We start from the raw sequence: 20,194 nt of genomic DNA, 5'->3' as shown, positions 1-20,194 counted from the left end.
TGGGGAATGTGTTCATGTTACACCCTATATATGTGTGTTATATAAAAAAACGCTCACAAAGGTGGACTATCCCTTTTTAATTGTGATTCCTCTATCCATGCTCTAGGGAAAAGAAACTGAAGCAGAGGTGAAGGAGAGAAAGGCAGAGGGTGACCCATCAGACCCGGAAATGATTACATATAGGTATGTGTACAGTATGTAGGAATGCAGATCCTACTCAAGTTGTATATGCTGAAAGCTGTAAATATAGCAATTTAACTTCTGCCAGCTTCATTACCTTTTCACTTTTATTTCTTGCTCATATACTTCATCTGTGTCTTTTAATCTTAAACTAAACATCAGGGTTCAGTTTATTTACATGTTGCTATTACATAGAGTAATTTAGCGATATCGAGTGCACCTACAATTTTGTACGTCCTATAAAAACTATTCCTGAAAGTGCAGCAGAGGCAATGTTAGCTGGGAAAGAAGTATGAACAATGTTATAGACTTGGATCTTTCACTTGTGTCCAGATTACCTGCATGTGTACAACTGAAGTTCTTCTGTACTGTGGGTAAAAATGTGGTATTGTTTATGGAAGTCATCTGAATATATTCCAATGATGTTAGCAGACATTATTACAGTTTCCTGCCCACTCCCATTTCTTTTGATAGCAAATGTAAGCCACAACACTGCTAAAAGATTTCACAATGAGAGACAATTTAGAGCTTTTATGTTAACACATACTTGTACATCATGTTTCAGCTCCAACATGCTTTTAGATGTTCGCACTCTGTGAAAATAAATGTAACTGGCTGATTTTTCTATTGCAGACTAAACAAGGTAAACTTTAGGAGGTTTGATTAAATAATAGGATTGGCTGCACTAGGACTTTTACTTCTTATACATCTAAAAGCAAGCTTGGGATGCCATATTTCATACAAGCTATATGTCATTTGACCTAGAGCACATGTGTCAAACTCAAGGCCCAGCGGCCGAATCCGACCCACCAGGCCATTTCCTAGACTTCTACTTTCAGATCTAGGTATTAAGTTATTACTAAAACCAGTGATAATCGAATGCAGGGGCAATTATGATAAAGATTAGATACATTTTATATAGTTTTACAGGCCCTTTGAGGGCAACCATAATGTTGATGCGGCCCACGATTAAATTGAGTTTTACACCCCTGGAATGCCGTTCTGTATGAGAGGTAGCGTTTCTGTTGCATGTGCAGTGTTGTGAGGCTTGTGGAAAATCTTGACTACAAAGTGTATTGAGCTGCAATTGTTCAGAGAAGAGGGATTTTAATGTGATTTGCCAGTCATCGAAAATCACGGATGGCTGCAAACTGAGGTGCAAAATCAATTTTAATAGCTATACTTTCCACAATAATGTCAGTTTACCCATTAAATTGTCATAAGACTGAAATACTTGCAGCAATTGTATGAGAATACCTGAATAGTAATATTTACCATGACAGGACAACATCTACCAATGAAGAGAGCTATGGCAAAGAATCGGAAGAACTGGCAGTCAGCAAACTTCTTCATAGCTTGCGTGAGGAAAGTGAAAAGGTAGAACGATTTCAGAGAGAGTTGGCAAATGCAAATGAGACGTAAGTGCTTTTGGTGGTCACTTTTATTACTTTTTGGTTTTGAAGGGACTTCTGCAATTGGTATGAAAGTAAAACTGAAGCCCAAATCCTTTTTGTTGTTTTGGATAGTGGAGAGGGAGTGGAATCGGGTTTTTATTGCTGTCTCTGTCTTCGTTAGATTGATACATTTTGAGTCACCAGAACAGGAATAGAGGGGACGTTTTCTAATGGGCACACTGGTTCTGGTGACCCTGGGAAATCAGGGAATTACCTCCTTTCTGGAGGGATTTCCTTTCACTTCCTGTTGTAACTGTGAGACACGGAAGTGAAGGAAAAATCTACAAAGTGGGACACGGATGGCAGACAAAAACCTGACAGAGGCTATAACTCTCTTACTTTATCCAAAAACTAAAAAAAAGTTTAATTCTAACTTCATTTAACTACTACTCCTTGTTATGAATTAATATTACTGTAATTTTATATAGCTAAATGTAGTACACAATGCTGTAAAACATATCAGCAAAGTCAGTGCCTGCTTTACCAGATTTTACAGTCCTAATGCTCATACATTTGAGTGCCATCAACAAGTTTATTACATGTGGCTCTCCTGTGTACTGATTACCAGTGTCTGCTTACTAGGAGTGTATTACACTGGAACTCTAAATAAGCTTTTCTTAGTCTTTTGTGTAATGGTATAATTAAATGTGCACTGCAATGGTGAGCTTTCACACTAGATAATTGAGTAATTCCAACAAGACTTATTTATGAATTCTTTTACATTTTGTCTTGTCTGGATTGTAGCTATCGGAGATTTAGTATGTAAATGTAGAGAATTATATAATAAGAAAGTTCTGCTAGTTTTAATAATTGGTACTATTTGTATTTCCTGGACAAGGAAAATAAATTCAGTCACTAGACCTTAACATAAGCAGGTTTAAAGTGAACATATGAGGACAGAATTTTGGAAGCTGCCATTGCTAACTTGCTTTTAAAGATGCAGGATCCAGTCATTCTACACTATTCTTTACTAGCCTGAGAGGTACATGATCCAACAGTGTAATCCTGCACTTTGCTTTGCTAGCATGGGAGATGCATGATCCAGCAATGTCTTCCTGCACTTTACTTTACTAATAAGAGAGTTGCAGGATCCAGCTGAGTCATCCTGCACTTTGCTTTACTGGCCTGTGAGGTGCAGGACCCAGTGGTGCCATCCTGCACTTTGTTTTACTAGCTAGAGAGGTGTAGGATTCAGTAGTGTCTTCCTGCACTTTTCTTTACTAATGAGAGAGTTGCAGGATCCAGCTGTGTCATCCTGCACTTTGTTTTACTTGCTAAAGAGTTACTAATCTGGAACAAGTATGCAGCCAGTCAAGTGTGAAAAGACTGAAGCCAGGATCAGGATGATAGCCTTGGCGCCTGCAAAAACAAGTCGCCATGGTCAACTGCTATATTTCTATTCTTATAGGTTCCTACCTTGATATCTTTATATCTCTCCCCTCCTCCTAAGTAGACAGTTACACACCAAAGATGTAATTATGCGCTACTTTATAAGGGAGGCAGTCGACAGAGCCACAGCTCTGCATAGTCCGCATCTGGCTGGAAAATAACAGTGATGATCAGTGCTTCTTCTAATTACTATCGAAGGGCAGGAAGTGGGGCTTTCTCGTAGGACTGTGAAACTTATTAAGAATATTTAATTGATCATTAAGATAACAAAGCATTTTTGATAACTGGTGATCTCTCATATGTATATAACCTCAGAAAATAATATGAAAGCATTTTATTACCAGCAGTCTAATTGTAAATTGTGCAAGCTAGTGAACTGGTCAGTCATCTTAAAACTGAGTAGATGTTGGTGGGTTGAATCTTCATAGGGTTTTTTTATATTCTTTAAAGACCCCCCCAACTGAACATTTCCCTTCCTGAGTTCCTAGCTCTGCTTCTGTTTATGGTTGCAGAACATTGAATCCATGGGCAACTGTCATCAGTGTCCCCAGGAGATAAGAAGCCTGCAGATTAATTATCATTTAAGGGTGGACAGACCCTTTTTAAGTGGAATATTTTCATTTCCTGATCCTTGTAAACTAACTCTGGTTTGTGTATAAAAGTCACAGTTCAAATGAACTGGAGTGAAACAAATAGTGATAACAAATTAAAGTGACACTAAACTCAGGAGTTAAACCTTCAAAATAAATTCAAGTAAAGCAACAATTTAAAATGATGTACCTTATTTGTGTATCACTTGCCTGTAGATCCTCAAATCATCTCTGAATTGGTGCTGACGCCTTCCTTCCTTCTGGAGGGTGGCTACTTTTGTTCCCCATGGTCCCTGTGTGTGTTGTAAAGTAGCCACCGCCCCAAGCTCACTCCTGTGATAGACTACAATGTTAGTACACATTTGTAAACTAAATGTGAGCTTGTAGTCCATCACAGGAGTGAGCTTGGAGCAGGGGTTACTTTACAACACACCCAGGGGCCATGGGGAAGAAAAGTAGCCACCTTCCAGAAGGAAGGACAGTGTCAGCAGGAATTTAGAGAAGATTTGAGGATCTAATGCACAGAAGTAATGCAAAAATAAGATACATTTCTGTTAATAGTTAAGGTACTTGAATGCATGTTTAAGATTTTACTCCTGAGTTTAGTGTCATTTTAATAGCTGCTTTAAAGTTATGTATACCTCCATTTAAAGAATTGTTGTTGTTATTAAAATGTATTTTGTGTGTTTTAGACTGGCAAATCTTGAAAATAAATCATCACATTACATACATAAGGAAACAGAAACTGATCCAATAGTGGAACAAAATGATGAAGACAGACAAGCTGCAGAACTTGTAAGTAAACTCTGAAAATTATGGACCGTATATGTCACACAGTCAGAACTGTAGCGTGCATCATCCTTACAACCTATCAAACGCATGTTTATATGGCAAAAATTATTGTAACCCATAGCAACCTGGTTTTCATGTATAAGATCCAGTGTTTTCTACACCAGTCCATACCATGAGCTGCCACGGACAGATGCAGCTACTGTCACTCTGTCATTAACTTGAACGGGCACAGTGACCGCATCTGAACCAGCACACCTGGGATTCATGCCGCTAGAATCCGTAGGTTCTTTCCGCATAAGCCCCTTGTGAATGTAGCTTAAGCTCCGTTCACACATTTGCGTAAAACACAAAAACAAATACATTCTAATGTACCTTGTTCACCCCTGCGCGTCATACGTGTGACACGAAAACACGCATTGCGCAAAAAAGTACAAGTGCAATATTCTGGGCAACTTCTGCGCGTTCTGCCTAGAGTAGTACCTGAAGATGTACGGAAACCGTGCGTATTCGTGCCGCGCTCAGTATGTGTGAGCGGAGGTTGGTCTGGGACTGAGCTCTGGTAGCCAGTATAAGCGGTCACTTATTTGTACTTTAAGAGTACTGTATTGCACAACATACTTGCACATTATGGTAGACTCGCCTGCCTTTTTGTCCCCCTCGCTGTTACTCACTGCTCCGTCCACAGGCACCGCCATCCTCATTGTAGTCTTCCGAGTTCCTTCACTACTTTTCGGCCATTGAATGGCCACTTGTGATGTAACTTCTGCACATGCACACAGGAGTTGCATGATCCCCGGCACCTCCAGCACTGCATTAGGGAGAAAAGTGATGGGTGACAAGAGAAAGGGTGTTCATTTTTTTTTGTAAAGACAGCAAAGTTATGCTTTAAGATACCTACCAGGCCATCTGCTGAATGCGTAGCATTAGCTTCACTAAGAGGCTGTGTTTGACCACTTTGCTTGTTTTGTTTTTTTTGTATTTTTAACACAAACCTTTTAGCAAGTAAAGGGTTACCTGGTTGGTCTGGAAAAGCCCATGTCCCGATTATTCTGTACTATAGAGCCCATACCTTGCATATATTCCCCAAGTTTATTACTCAGGGTATATAACAATATGAACTTTCTTTATCACTAGTGAATGTATGTTTCTAATGTGTTCATGGTGGCGAAGGTGCCTTCTACATCTCATTTACTATATTTAAATGACATTAATTCTGTTTTTCAGCTGAATAAGGAGGTGGAGATGCTAAAACAGAAAGTAGAAGTGCTCAATAAAGAACTTTATGAGACAAATGAAAAGTTAAACGAGGCTCAGAAGATTAAGAATAACCTGCAAGACAGGTAGATATAACGATGTTCAACTATAGGCGAGAGATAATTAAGGTTGGTTTAGGGACTTTGGTGCTCATGCGATCCCGTATAATGATAGACGGCCAACACTATCGAGCATTTACAAGTACTACTGAGGAATCCAGAAAACATGTTTTGCTCATGCAGTAAGTTGGCTTAAGGGAAACCTCTAGGGCCACGTTCATACTGTTGTAGTGTTTTTTTCCACACGTGTTATCGTGTGATGCCATAAAGCAGTCCATTCATTTTGAACAGGATGCCAACACATTGAAAATCCTATTTTATTGGACGTGCAGCATTTTTACTAAGCAGTGCACCACAACACACAGATAATTCACATCTGGGTGTTGCAGTGCACTACTAACCAAGTGCATTATACTACTCTGCCTAGGTACATTGGGGGGCCATTGAAAAATGAATAACACCCCAACACACTGCACTGTTTTGTGTGTTGCAGTAACGCATAGCAGTGGGCCCTAAAGCTTTCATATTTTGTTTAAAACTGATTGAACTCTAAAACTGATTTTAAAGTGTCCATGTTCAGCCAGGGAAGCTTTTATTGCTTTATAGTTGATATCCATTTACTTTACGAGAAATATTTGGTTATACAGTGTCATTAAACTAAATATGTTAGCTTGCTGTAGAGTATTGTCTCTGCTGTACTACAGGCAGAAATCTTGCAATACCTTCCTTAAATGCTATTATCCCTGTGTCTGCTTTTGTGATGTTACGCTCTTCCTGCCGCACCCACCCTGTAAAAGCTGGCAGCTTGAAGTCAGGGGAAATTAAGGAGACATTTTGTACTGCCAGTTTCTTCTTTCCCCTTACCTGGATTAATGTCATTGGAACCTCTCACTTCTGTAAGGCGTTCTCTTTCTAGCTCTTTTCCCTTTAATTCTAAACTGCATTCCCAACATTCTTGCCACTATTTTAATACAAGGGGCCTGGACTGCCTGCTTTGCATACTGTCCACACACTTCCTGTTCTGCCACCAGTGCAGGAAGTGAGGTAGAATCTCCCAAATGGTGCCACAAAGGTTAAATTTAAACCAGACACTTCTTCTAGTTAAGTATGGATTTGGAATACGTTAAAACGCTTTAGCTAGAATTACAGATTAAATAAATGTAGTTCTTCCAAGCTCTTGGCTCTAACATCTGTAATGTTATTATTTAATCGATAATACGAAATCACCTGCACTACATACAGCGTACAGACCTTGGATGAAAGGTTGGTGCTTGAAGTGACAACACGGATGGCGCTGTGTCAGATGCAGACAATAATAGAAGTCACCAGCACTCGATGATATGTGCAAGAAGTAAAGCGCTTTTTATTAAATCATCACATGCGTCAAACAGCCAACGTCCCTATGTTGCCCACAAGAAGGGACCCTACGTGGCCCCGAAACGTTGGCTGTTTGACGTATGTGACGATTTAATAAAAAGTGCTTTACTTCTTGCACATAGAGCGCTGGTGACTTCTATTATGGACTGTTATTATTTAAGCCACTTATTTTGTTGGGCTTTCAAGCCTTTTGTAAGGAGGAAAAATACAGTCTGGAAATCTTCAATAGATCTCTCTGGAGGACTCTGTGCTCTGCAGTTCTGAAGGCAACATAAAATGTCATAATGCTTAATTATTTAAAGATCACTGTCCTGTATTGCATCAAATATTAGAATATGGGCTTAAGAGAACTAATGTATTGATTTTTACATAGCTGAATTAAGGGCCATATGGCATCTTGTGATTTGGAGTGCTGATATATATTTTTCTAGCATATAATGAAGTATATAAGAGCTAGATGTTTTTTATTATTCTATACTTGGATTTATCTATTTATTAACATGCTGATGAATAATGTTTAGGCTTATATGGTTTGCTTGCTCAACCTGAAAGATTAGTAGTGTTTTTTTTAAATGGCACAAATTACTTGGCAGCTTATAGAGACACCAGTCTGCAGGAGCCCAAATGATTTTGTCATACTAGTACATTAACGAGGATATTTTCACAAACCTAACACATTTACACAAGGATGTGTATTGGCTTTTTGAATGTGTTAAATATTTCAGCATGCTGGGATATTTTCTCCGCACTAATACGGCTAGCGCTGTCTTAATACAGGAGCAAACCTCTATCTATACTCATATACTTTAGATATACAGTTCCAGAAGGAATTGCTATATACTGTATGATATTTTTTTTCTTCTTTCTAGATATTTGTCTCTTGATAAGAAACTTGCAGATAACCAGGTTGAAGTAGATGAGAGACAGACGCTTCTATATTCTGTCCAGACATTGGAGCTCCAAGTGGAGAGCTTGAAGTCGGAAATCAGAATGGAGCAGAGCAAAACTAAAGAACAAAAGTAAGCGTGCTCTGTCCTGGAATGGCAAGTTCAAACCAATGACTGTCTATTCAGTATAATGGATAAACTAATATATAAACGCACTGGGGGAACTACCAGGGTCGCAGGGGTCGCAATTGCGACCGGGCCCTTGCTTTCCGCCACTTGGGGTGGGCCCAGTGAGGAAGAAGAGGGCCCCCGCAGATCGTGCCGCTCCTTCCCTGCCGCACTACTACCTGCAGCATGTAAGGGCGGCTGTGCAGCAGGGATGGAGAGGCTGTCGCTGGTGCCACAGAATGTGCTGCAGGCACTGCCGGGCAGCACATTCTGGTGTACGGACCCTCATAGCCCTGGTCGCGGAGACGAGGAAGAGGGCCCTGCAGGAGACGGAAGGTAAGTCTAGAGTGGGAAAGGGGGGGCGCGAGAAAGTGTGTGTGTGGGGCTGGGGGGGCTGCTGGTGGTATTCTGCATAGCTGACGTTTATTATAATGTATTGCTGGGACTTGTAGTCCCGCATAGCTTTTGGTATTGTGCATTGCTGTATGATTATTATACAGCAATTCAGAATAGCACCAACTATGTAGCGCTAAAAGTCCCAGCAATGCATTATATTTTTAAGTAGGGATGCACCAGTGCCAATACTGGCCATTTTCACAAGTACTCATACTCGTGAAAATGCCCCGATACTAAACGAAGATACCGGTGTTCTGTCGAACGCCGACGTAGTTGAATTTGCCGACCTCAGCATCTGCGCTTGCGCACAGACCAGTATTAACGAGGAAACCGGGATTTATTCACAAAGTATTTTGTTTAAATCGTTAACTGTGACCGTTAATAATATTCCATCCGTCATTTACTGCCATGGACGGTATATTATTAACGGTCACAATTAAACATTACAGACGAATACTTTATAAATAAATGCCGGTTTCCTTGGCAATCCCGTCTGTACGTAAGAGCAGATACTGGGTCAGCGTTCTTGATAGAACACCGCACTAAAATTTTAAACAAGCGGCTGCCTGAGGTCCCTTGAAGGTTCTAGTTACGCCTTTGTATAAACTTATTCAATCTCTTACCAGCAGGCACTGGATTATCTAACATTTTATTTCAGTTTCATACTGTGTTTAGTGAAACTGGATGAATTAACATCGTGCATTACTTTTCCTGTGTTTGTCTTATATTATATACAAATGACTTTGTTCCCATTTCTTCAAAAAGGAGGCTGATGTTGGCTCTGCAGGAATCGTCTGACAAACAGAAATGTGACTACGAGTTGTTGGTAAAGGCGGAGGTGAATATATGATGCATGTTTTCATATCTGTTCACTGGGCCTTCATTATGATCTATGAAATGTTTCTGTTTATAGTATATACTTTGATCTCTTGACACTCAGTAGTTTGCCAGATCTTTACGTTCTGATTTGTACCAATATGTAAAGGGCCCAATGAAACCTCTGCAGTATGGGGTGTTGTAGGAACGTGCACATTACCTGCGTTAGTGTGTTGCGGTGCCATTCTTTATTAACGGCACCCTAGCACATTTACTCCATCTCCAATACTGTCATGCACCTTTTGGGGGGCTGACCACGGCGAAGGTGGCCTCTCTTGCTGATCCAGTCCAAATATCCCTTGAGAGTGGAAAAGGCGTGCAAGGACAAGGAGTGGTATGGGTGCCAGAAAGACACGCATACAGACATGCCTGCGCAGAGGCAAACGTCTGTGCACAATTCTGGGAGCCAAAACCATGCTCAGGCACATGCAAAACTTCAGCAGTAAGGACTGGTTCTAGCTTCCTGACAGACACCTAAGCGTTGCAGCACACTACAATTTACGGTAACATAGTTACAGCAGAAAGAAAATGGTGCATGTCTGATTTTTGGTCCTTTCTGGCACATCATTCATTTGCATGGGCTGCTTTAACACCACACATGGTAACACTTGAAAAAAAACATGCGTTAATGCAGCGCACCATCTAAATGTATATTCCTAGTATTGCTATTTTGGGAATGTCAGAAGTAAATGATCTCAATCAAACATGACAACTTTGCTTCCAGAGGATAAAGCCTATCTTGCTGAGTGTTTGCAGCTTTCATGTTAGAAATTATCTTCCCAAAGAAGCAGAAGGTTCACTGAGCACAGTGCACCTGTGTTTAACTACATGAACTTTACCAAAAACTTATTTTCGCTGACTCTTGGACAGTGTAAATGCAAATGTCGCAATTAGGCAGACAGGAGATGTAAACTATGTACCAGGCACGGAACAGTATTAGGAGAGCTGACGTGTTTGTAAAATACAGCAGACAGGAGATGTAAACTATGTACCCGGCATGGAACAGTATTAAAGGAGAACTATGAGGTGAGTGCTTTTCACTCACCTCATAGTTCTAGCCGACCTGTGACAATGAGACTGTCACAGGTCGGCTCAGTAGATTGGGAGGTGAGCGAACACATACCGGCGTTCGCTCACCTCTCGATCCTGTCACGGCTCTCTGCCGTGACAGGGGAGGGGCTGGATTCCCCCTTCCCCGCTCTGATCCGCCAGCGCTGACTGGCGGAACGGACGGGGGAGGGGGCGGGTACAGCGGGCTCTGCCTCTAGATAGGCAGAGCCAGCTGTCAGTCACGCAGCTGGGCAGATCTGCCGGGATCTGCTTCAGCTGCGTCTCAGTATACCGCGAGCAGCAGCTTGCGGTATACTGCGGCGTCTCAGTATACCGCAAGCTACAGCTCGCGGTATACTGAGCCTAGGGTGACGGGAGGACGCTAGTTTGTGTCCTCCCTTTACCCTAAGGAGAACTATGGGGAAAAGCACTTACCCCATAGTTCTCCTTTTTAAGAGAGCAGACGTGTTTGTAAAATACAGCAGGCAGGAGATGTAAACCCAATAACCGTTAGGGGTTGTTAACAAGTGTCTATTATTCGAGTTTTGTTAAGCTGGCCATACACTATGCAAATTTTGGCTGGTATTTGATGAACCATCTGAAGTTCGTGCAGTGGGTGCCCCTGTCTGCACCCTTCCACCTGACATCCCTGGATCAGCTGGGAATTCATGCATCCATGCTGTTTAGCGTGGATGGAGGAATCTGTTATATATATTTGTTTAGTTAAACTCCCAGGTTGAACGAAAAAAATATGACTGTGTATACTGTACTTTAGAAGTAAACAGAGCAGAAGTCACCACCAGTGAAGATGTTCTGTAGCTCTAAGGCTGCAGCTGAATGCATTACTGTGCATACCTTCCTCTCAGAATACTCTTTTACTTCCAGACTGCTTGTAGATGATGTCTAATGGGTTGGTGGCCTGGGAGTTGAATGTGATGTATCTCTGTCATGTGAGAAAAGGCTTTAGTCCCTTTTGCAGGCTATGTGACAATCCTATTGAATTTGACTCCATTGTTTTTTTTATTAAGCTCAGATTAAAGCAGTTGCTGTTTTTCCTTGATCACCTCAGGAGCTTGATCATGGTTCTAACCGCAGCTGTCAGGTTTTTAATGGCTGACATTTTTAAAGTATGTAGGAGTGAATAACTCAGTCACTTGTACAATGTTTCATCCATTGACAAGGAGCACAGAAAATGCGCCCCTGCTGCAATCTCCAGTCCTGATTAGTGCTGTACACACAACATCAGTTTGCCAGCAGAGGAGCCCAGTGAGCTGCTGGTCATTAATTTCCTCCTGATGTGACTTGATCCTGGAAGTGCCTGGCACTGAGCATTTTCTGGTTCAGTATCAGGGTGTCTGCCGGTGAGTAAGCAGTGGTGTATGAGGGTTATAAAACTGATGAAGTGGTAAAGCTAAACACTGCAAACTATAAACAGAAATACATCAAATTGTCTCCATTTTAAACCATATGTGGCATAGATATCTTTTCTCTAGTCTTAGATCCTTAAAATGAAACAATCATTCAAATGACACTTTTTCATTACATATCACTGAATGTGCTTTCTTTTCTGTCCAGGCTGAGAAAGTGCCCATAGCTCAGTTTACACAATTATTGGGAAAGCTGAATGCATGTGAGAAGGCACTGGCTAAAAAACAGCTAGAGATTGATGAGCTGAAGGAAGAAGTCGGCAAACACAAGGAAGATGCTGAGACAATGTCAGTTCTCAAAGCTCAGGTAAAAAGCTATATTCGGGTAAAGCAGAACTACTTTGATTGGCTGTGTTGTCTGCAAGGTGACAGATGGCCTTATCATTAGATGGCCTTATCATTAGATGGCCTGATCATTGTAGAAGCTCATCTAAAACTGGCACTGACATTGCCAAAAGATTTAAAGCTTTATGCAGTGGCAACAGCAGTGCTGTACTTTTTCTATGACAAGCAGGGAATATTCTTGTTCTTCTGTGACATCAGAGTTCGGTACTGTGCTGATCTCTGACATGACACATGTCATATTGATGACAATCTTACATTTATGACTGCAGCATACTGCCGAACCACTTTTCATTTTCACTTTTGGAATTATAGTCCCTATACCCCCCAAAACAAGCAACACTGGGTGGTTTTAGCCCACACTCCCTTCATCACTCACATTTTGGTCAGGTGAGCTACGTTTATACTTTGTGACAGCTGGCCGATTAAACATGCCTTTGCACTCTCGGATCATGGCCTGCTTTAAATACGCATTTATTATTCATGATAGTTTTGAAATACTACTCTAAAGAACAACATGTTCAGTGGGCACTTAATAAACATTTAGTAAAATATCTGAGTTTTAAAGTGACTCTTTTCAGTCTGTCAGCCCCTACATTACTAATGGGTCCTGAATTGATGTAGGGGCAGGTGGGAAGAACCAGAGTGCAGTGTTAGGTTCTGAAGTTTGTTCATTAGTTGTATCTGTGGAATATGATACAGATCAGTGGATATTGGGAAAGTTAAGGCTAAACTTGATTCTTTGCAGGGGCCCTTTTTGTTTTTAATTAACCTAGCAACAGCTGTTTAAAGCTACAGCTATCACATCCATTAAGATATGTATTCAATATTCTCAGACCAAAGTGGAAGACTGCTTAAGAGAGCTTTAAAAAAGCTGTTCCATCCTTTTATTAATAGCTGTTGAATGTGGTTTATTTACAAGCTTGGGATTTTAAAATGTTTGTCCACTAAATGACTATTGTAACTTGAAGAAACATTTATACACAAGACCTCTTTTCCATTTGATTTTGGATGATTGAAAGCATCTTTAATGCCTTCTGTAGCTCAGAGAACATATATTAAAGTATCTAAACCTTCATGAAAAAGAAAAATAGCATTTTAGAGCCAGCAGTAAAATCCTTGTCTTGGAGCCCGTTGCAAGAAACAAAGTCCTAAATATTTATGTTATACTGCTGCCTACAAGGGAGTGGATACTGGCAAACAAAACCAAAAAACTAGGCCAGCCCAGGCTAATTCTAATCTACCCAGCAAAGCAGTCCTGAGAGAATGATCATAAACACAGAGGGGTGGGACCTGCGCCCCTCAGTGGACTCCAAGGAAAGGATTTTATGATGAGTACAAAAATATATTTTCCGTACGAGGTACACAGGGGTTCAGATACCTTTCGGGTTATACTGCCACCTACTGGACAGTTTGGATACTGACAAACACGAGAACTGTGGACCAGTTCCCTGAATGGATGAGAAGGAAACATATCTTTTTTAAGGTCTTGCAATATATATTTTTTTCTCTTTAAAAAGTATAATTATGTTATTTTTGAACTTAGGCAAAAAATAGCACTTAACCCTTGCAGTGCAGGGGTATTCCCACTGCAAGAGTTGAGAAAAAGTTTTCCTGTAGTTATTCTTTGTCTGCAGTATCTGGGGGAAAACAATAAAATGGGGCACTTCCTGAGTAATGGTGACTTCTGCCTTTCTATGCCTTGCATGCAACGGCAGTGTTGTCACGCTTCTGTTGCTGAATGCAACTAGAATGTACTGATACATAGAGTGCCCAAGCATCCAGCTTATCCTGTGCTGAAACCCCTTCCTTCACATAACCCACCAAAGGTTTGACTGACAGCAGATACAGGAGGGAGGGCCGTGCACGTGCGCATGCTTTTACCTGGAAGTTCCATTTTTTTTTTACATACTGCTGAATAGAAACCTTTTGCATCTTTTTTGTCTCTTTTCAGGCATTTTGAGTTTTAGTAGAAGCTAGAATCAAATAAAAACAGTACAGTAAAGTGTGCACTGTTCATGTATACTTCTTCTAATCCTAGATCGAGCTCTACTGTTCTGATTTTCATGCAGAGAGAGAGGCCAGGCAAACTATTCATCAAGAAAAGGAGGACTTGGCAACACAGCTAGCACTCATGTTAGACGAAAATGAATCCCTAAAGGGAAGGTAGGTATGATCTGATTGTAAACAACAGCTTAACTTTCAAATCCAAAGAAATAATGTGTGTGTATAGTATGAATTATATTATTGCAATATATTTTAATAGACAGAGCAGCAGTAGCTAACTTGGCCTTCAGACTTCAGCCAGCCATGCACGCATAGATTCCTCCATCTATGGTAAACAGCGTGGATTGTATTCTGTCAGCTGGTACATGGGCCGCTACTAGGAAACAAGGACAGTGACTGCAGCTGATTGGCTGCAGTCACTGACAATTTTCCAAAAAAGTTGATTGAAAATTCGAGCTGTGGGTGGCCAGCTTTAGCATATAATTCTTCCTTTTAAGACCTGTTTACACTATAGCGGTGACCTGGGTTTTTCTTGCGCAGACAAACCACTAGGGCACATATAACAATTGTTTTCCATATGCCCTGTTTACACCAGTACACAGGTGTTATGGGTGGTGCTCACCATGCAAACATACTGCATTTTTCCACAGGGCACTGGATACCTCCGCAGGTCACAGCACTGCAGCCCAGCCCATTGCGCTGCTGTGTTGGGACCTAAATGGAGTGTACACATTGCACAATACTAATAAAGTTAAAAGAAAAAAATGTAAACTGTGACAACTCTGGCAGTGTGTGAAACACCACAAGAGCTGTCGCATCACAGTAGCCCACCCGGGCTAGTGTGCATGGGCTATTAAACTTACTGTCCTGTACATTTTTATAGGGAGCATAAGAATGACACCAAAGCTCAGCTGAATCTCCATGCTGCATTACGGAATTGCCCCCTTAGTGTGCTCTAGCCAAATCATGATAACCCCTAAGGCCCCATTCACACTGAGCGATTCGCAAATTGCGTGATTTGCATTTTGCGCGATATTGAGCAAGCTAAAATCGTGGCAAAATCCGCTCCAAAAAGGGTCCTGCTGTAGCGACGCACGACACACGACAGCGACGGACAGAGCCCCATTGCCATGCATTGGAGAGCGATATCGCGCGGTAAATAGCCGCAATATCGCGGGAATTATCGCGCGATAAATCGCTCAGTGTGAACGGGGCCTAAGTGATGGGGGACGTACACTGTATGTGATCAGCTATTTGGGGCTTTGGAATGCCAGTAACCGCTGAGAAGCAGAAGTTACCGTTCATTAATAGATGCCTCCGTTTTGAGGCATCCATTAATGAAAGAGTTAAAGGAGAACTATGAGGTGAGTGAAAATCACGCACCTCATAGTTCTAGCCGACGTGTGACAATGAAACTGTCACAGGTCGGCTCAGTAGATCGGGAAGTGAGCGAACACATATCGTCGCTCGCTCATCTCCCTGCAGAGAGCGGTGACTGTCAGTCACGCCTCCCTGTAGGGATTCCCCACTCTGATCCTCCACCTCTGAATGGAGAAACGGGGGAGGGGGGCGGGTACAGCTGGCTCTGCCTCTAGATAGGCAGAGCCAGGTGTCACTCACGCAGCTGGGTGGATCCAGACAGTAATGTTGGGATCTGTCCCGGCTGCGGCAGTCTCCGTATACCGCGAGCTGTAGCTCGCAATATACTGAAAAACACCCCATAGTTCTCCTTTTTAAGCTTTTTCAGACACCCGATCTCTTTTAGGAATCGATCTCTTTTAGGAATCGGGTGTCTGACAGTGATAGCAGTGCTGTATTTACCACACCTGCTGTCACTGTTTGACAGCTGGTATAGATCTGATCCTGATTTTGTGTACTGGCTTTTTTCTACAATGTTTCAGAATAGAAACATTTAGCTACATGCTTCTATTCTAAAACAATGTTGCAGGCTTCTGATCGTTCTGGGAATGTGAGCCCTGGCTCTGGCTAGGTCTGGTAAAACAGATCATTAATCCGTTTCGATGGACCAGATTGTGCCAGACCGGGGGTAATTTGACATAAATAGACACATGCCCATTTACATCAGATTCCCCATAGACACACATGGGGTCCGGCAGTTTCAAATTTTTGCTCCATCGCAGTTGCTCAGTCTTGAAGAAGTTAACACATATGATATGGCTGACATCTGATATTGCAGCTCAGTTATAAATACAGTATATATACTTAACAGTATTATAAGCAAGGTTGGCCTTAAAGTACAACGGTATCTTTTGTACAAGTTGTAATCTACTGCATGCAGCCTCCCACCGAATGCAGCCTACCTGGTCTTTATACTTATCGTCATCCTTACTCTTGCAATCTTTACTGTGCGATGCTGCACAGCCTTGCTTCTGAAAACATTCATGCCAGGCCCTCTTCAGCCTGTCCATGCATGCCGCGGCTTCATTCATTCCTTTGGGAGCCATACTCATGTAGCACTCTAGTGTTCCTGCAGAGTACAGCTCTCCCCATTTAGCCACCTTTATCATTGGTATACATGCCATTTTGTAATTTCTTTTTATGAAGAATTATTCCATTTCAGAGTGTAGCTAACCATGATTTTCTATAACTGACAACAAATGAAAATATTTTCTTATAGACAGTCCATAGAGCAGCTTCAGAGACGCCATGTGCCTTCATCAGAAGGTCCTCACCTGCAGCCAAGAGGTAAAGTGCTGAAAACATGTCTAAATGAAGTCCTTATCTGTTTTATATATATTCCGCTATTTTTCACTGTGCATGTTAAAGAATAAAAGTTTTTTTTTTTTCTGTTTTGCAGAGTTGGAAATGGCCATACATGTAGACTAGATCATTCAATAGATTCCCCAGTGAGCTCCAAACATCATAAATGGATGACTCTGCTCTGCCAGCCAACAAAGGTGCCCATACACTGCACGATTCTCGTACGAGAATCGCGGGAAATCCCGCGATCGTACCAGAATCGTGCAGTGTATGGAAGGCGTGCGACCGTTTCTACTGTACGGTCGCACGTCTTCCGTCGAACCAGCAGGCTAGAAAACCTGCCGGGAATCGTACGATTCTCGGCGAGTTAGTGGCCTGCTGGTTCGACAACTGCCGAACGGGCCGGTGTGCGCACGCGCACATAGCCCGTTTTCAGTTATCTTAAGCCCGCCCCTCATTGCAGTCATCGTAAGCCCACCCCTCAGGGGAGCGGGCTTGCGATGATCAAGAGTACGATCTGTCGGTCCGAGATGGGCAGATCGTACGTTTTTTTATCACTTTACAACCATCGCAAGACTAAGGTCTTGCGATGGTTGTACAGTGTATGGCCACCTTAACAGTAACTGCATCTACTTATCTGCAATCATTGTTTGTCTGACACATTTCCACCTGGCTCCTTCAAATGTCAGATCAAAGTTTGCTGTGCTGGGTGGTGCCGACAGTTGCCCACATATCTAATTTCGGCCGATTTAGCAAAAATTGTCCAAAATCCAATTTATGTAAGACCAGCTTAAAATCCATCTTCTTTTTTGTGCTGTCTGTGTCTGATGGGGGATATGTTCTTTTCCTTCCAACCTAATATAAAGTAGGAAGTGAAATGGCGATCTCTCCCAAGGAAGTGAAAGCCTCTCTTTAGGCAATTGTCACTAGACGGATGTCCTTATTTGAAAATGTCTTTCTATTTCACTAACCTCTATTTTGGTTTTGATTTCAGTCCCAGTAACAGTGGTCACCAGGACAAATAAAGAGTGCTCCTCCCTAGAGGGACACAGAGCAAACAAAACCCTCCAGAGCTTCTAAAGCTTTCCTACACTATCCAAAATGAAAATTGAGTGAATATATATTTTTATGCAAACAGAAAAACTGGTTTTCAGGCTTAATTTTTTCAGATTTTTATCACCAAGCCCATTTTTGGAATGGTAGACCGTCACTAAAGAGGCATAACCATGCTTTGATCATCTAATCTAAAGCTGTAAATCAGTCCGCACCAAATAAATGACTATGTAGTGCCCCCCTCCTTGCAAGGCTTAAATGCTTCATCTAGTGGGAAAGGAATAAGCAGAAATACATACCTACCTTATTTATTCATTCCCCTGCTGTCCTCCTCCAGTCCTGGTATATGGGTGGGCCTCTAAGTCCTCCCGTACAATGCAGGATGGCTGGTCCTGCATTTGTAAGTGATGATGTCCGGGAACCATAGCTGGTAGAAATATTGCTTATACCTTTTCCCACAGATGAAAAGAGCATTTAACCTTGTGCAGCATAGAGGGCACTACATAGTAATTTTTTTAGTGCTGACTGGAGTTTAGCAATATGAAACACTTTTACATGAAGGAGCAACAGCAGCTGAAAAATGCCAATATCTTGTAGATACCAGAAATGTAAAAACATGCTTTTGTCACTAAATATGTATAAACATCAATTCTACTACTTTTGGAGCTTTGTCTGTATTGTTTAGTAATGGTAACAGGTTATTTTTTTTGCAGGAGCACAGAACTTGGAGCAGCTAAGTGTACATATGTGTCCTAAGTGTGAAAAGGTTGTACCAGATATGGACACACTGCAGATTCATGTCATGGAGTGCATCACTTAGACGAACGCTGCTGAGCGCATCAGAAAAATGAAACTGTAATAATGTTTGATCTGTCTAATAAGCTCATTTTCAAATCTACTTGATGACATGTAATTTACCGTTTCTATAAAGTAGAAACCACTAAGTCTATTAGTGCTTCAACCATTCAGGACTGCGCACCAAGGCAAGACAATAGTATCTGGCATATACATATTCAATCTATGTTGCAAATATGTTACAACCAGTTAAAGGGTGTTACTTTCCGCTTCTGAAGCATACAAAGATCTCACATTTACATATTAGATAGTCAAAGTGTGCTGCATCATCATTTTTTGCTGTCGCTGCTTTTTCATATGCAATAATCATTTTCAATGCAAAGTTCTCTGCTCACCTTATCCTAAGCATCAATTAATTGTGCCTCATATCTAAGTGTGTAAAGCTGCATTCAGAAAACCTAAAGCAATTCCTTAAAGTGCCATGCCTCAATTTTTGCATCCTTCTTTACATAACCTTACGTCTAAGTTTCCTATGACAGCATTTTTTTATATTTCTATATCTCAGACCCACTTGCTTCTAATAGCTCTTAAATGTTAGGTATCTTGGAGCTACTATACAACGTCATATTACATAACTGGGTGAAAAGGACTTTAAAGAAGAATTCCAGGGCGAAAGCATTTCCTAACCCTTGAAGTGGAGCTACCCCTGCACTGCAAGGATTAAGTCCTTGTTTATATCTCCGCTGCAGTGATAGTGTTGTCTTTTGGCATCCTCGGGTCCTATACTCTGTGTGGACCGCAATGACAGGAGGATCCTTAGATCGCTGCAGCGGAGGAGGGCGCGAGGTGGAAGGGATCGGTCTTCCAGCACGTTCAGAGGATCGATGAGTATAACTTTTTTACCTAGACACAAACAAGCACTTAACTGTTGCAGTGCAGGGGTAGCCCTACTGCAAGGGTTAAGATTTCCCCCCGGAGTTTTGCTCTAAAGTGTATGTTATGCCCCCAAATTTTGTTTCAGGTAAATCTAGCCTGTTTGACAGCTTTAATTCCTTCCAAATACTTGGCGATTTTGCCAGCACCCCTTCATTCTGACCATGCCAAGCACAGAAACAGATCCAGCTACTTGTTTGAAAATACAGGATGCTGTGTCACCATGCAGTCAGTTCATGCCCCTCGCCCAAACCAGCAGTACCCCCACTGTCAAACACCCTTTTGGAACGGAGGATACACCCATAAGGAAGTACATTCCCTGCTGTGTGTGATGTTATACGTCCTACTTGCTCACTAATCTGATATGCTATCTGCTATATACAGAAGAGGGAGCACAAGGAACACTGTGCAGTTACATGAACGTTGAAAACAAATGATAAGATA

General features: G+C 41.6%; 1 protein-coding gene across 1 annotated transcript in view; it reads left to right on the top strand.

Annotated features, from left to right (window-relative positions):
* Positions 1 to 18,898, top strand: part of OPTN (optineurin) — a 22,027-nt gene extending 3,129 nt beyond the window's left edge. The window contains exons 4-13 of the mRNA XM_018553715.1: positions 107 to 183; positions 1,464 to 1,595; positions 4,303 to 4,408; positions 5,630 to 5,745; positions 7,965 to 8,114; positions 9,312 to 9,384; positions 12,048 to 12,206; positions 14,283 to 14,407; positions 16,887 to 16,954; positions 18,736 to 18,898. Of these exons, the coding sequence (XP_018409217.1) occupies positions 107 to 183; positions 1,464 to 1,595; positions 4,303 to 4,408; positions 5,630 to 5,745; positions 7,965 to 8,114; positions 9,312 to 9,384; positions 12,048 to 12,206; positions 14,283 to 14,407; positions 16,887 to 16,954; positions 18,736 to 18,842 (1,113 nt within the window). The 3' untranslated portion in view covers positions 18,843 to 18,898. The remainder of the gene's footprint in view (positions 1 to 106; positions 184 to 1,463; positions 1,596 to 4,302; positions 4,409 to 5,629; positions 5,746 to 7,964; positions 8,115 to 9,311; positions 9,385 to 12,047; positions 12,207 to 14,282; positions 14,408 to 16,886; positions 16,955 to 18,735) is intronic.
* Positions 18,899 to 20,194: the final 1,296 nt, after the last annotated feature.

Source organism: Nanorana parkeri, unplaced genomic scaffold, assembly GCF_000935625.1.
Source record: "Nanorana parkeri isolate BGI_ZX_2015 unplaced genomic scaffold, ASM93562v1 scaffold128, whole genome shotgun sequence".
NCBI lineage: Eukaryota > Metazoa > Chordata > Amphibia > Anura > Dicroglossidae > Nanorana > Nanorana parkeri.
The sequence above is the reverse complement of the archived record's forward strand: the minus strand, read 5'-3'. Positions and strand labels throughout refer to the sequence as shown.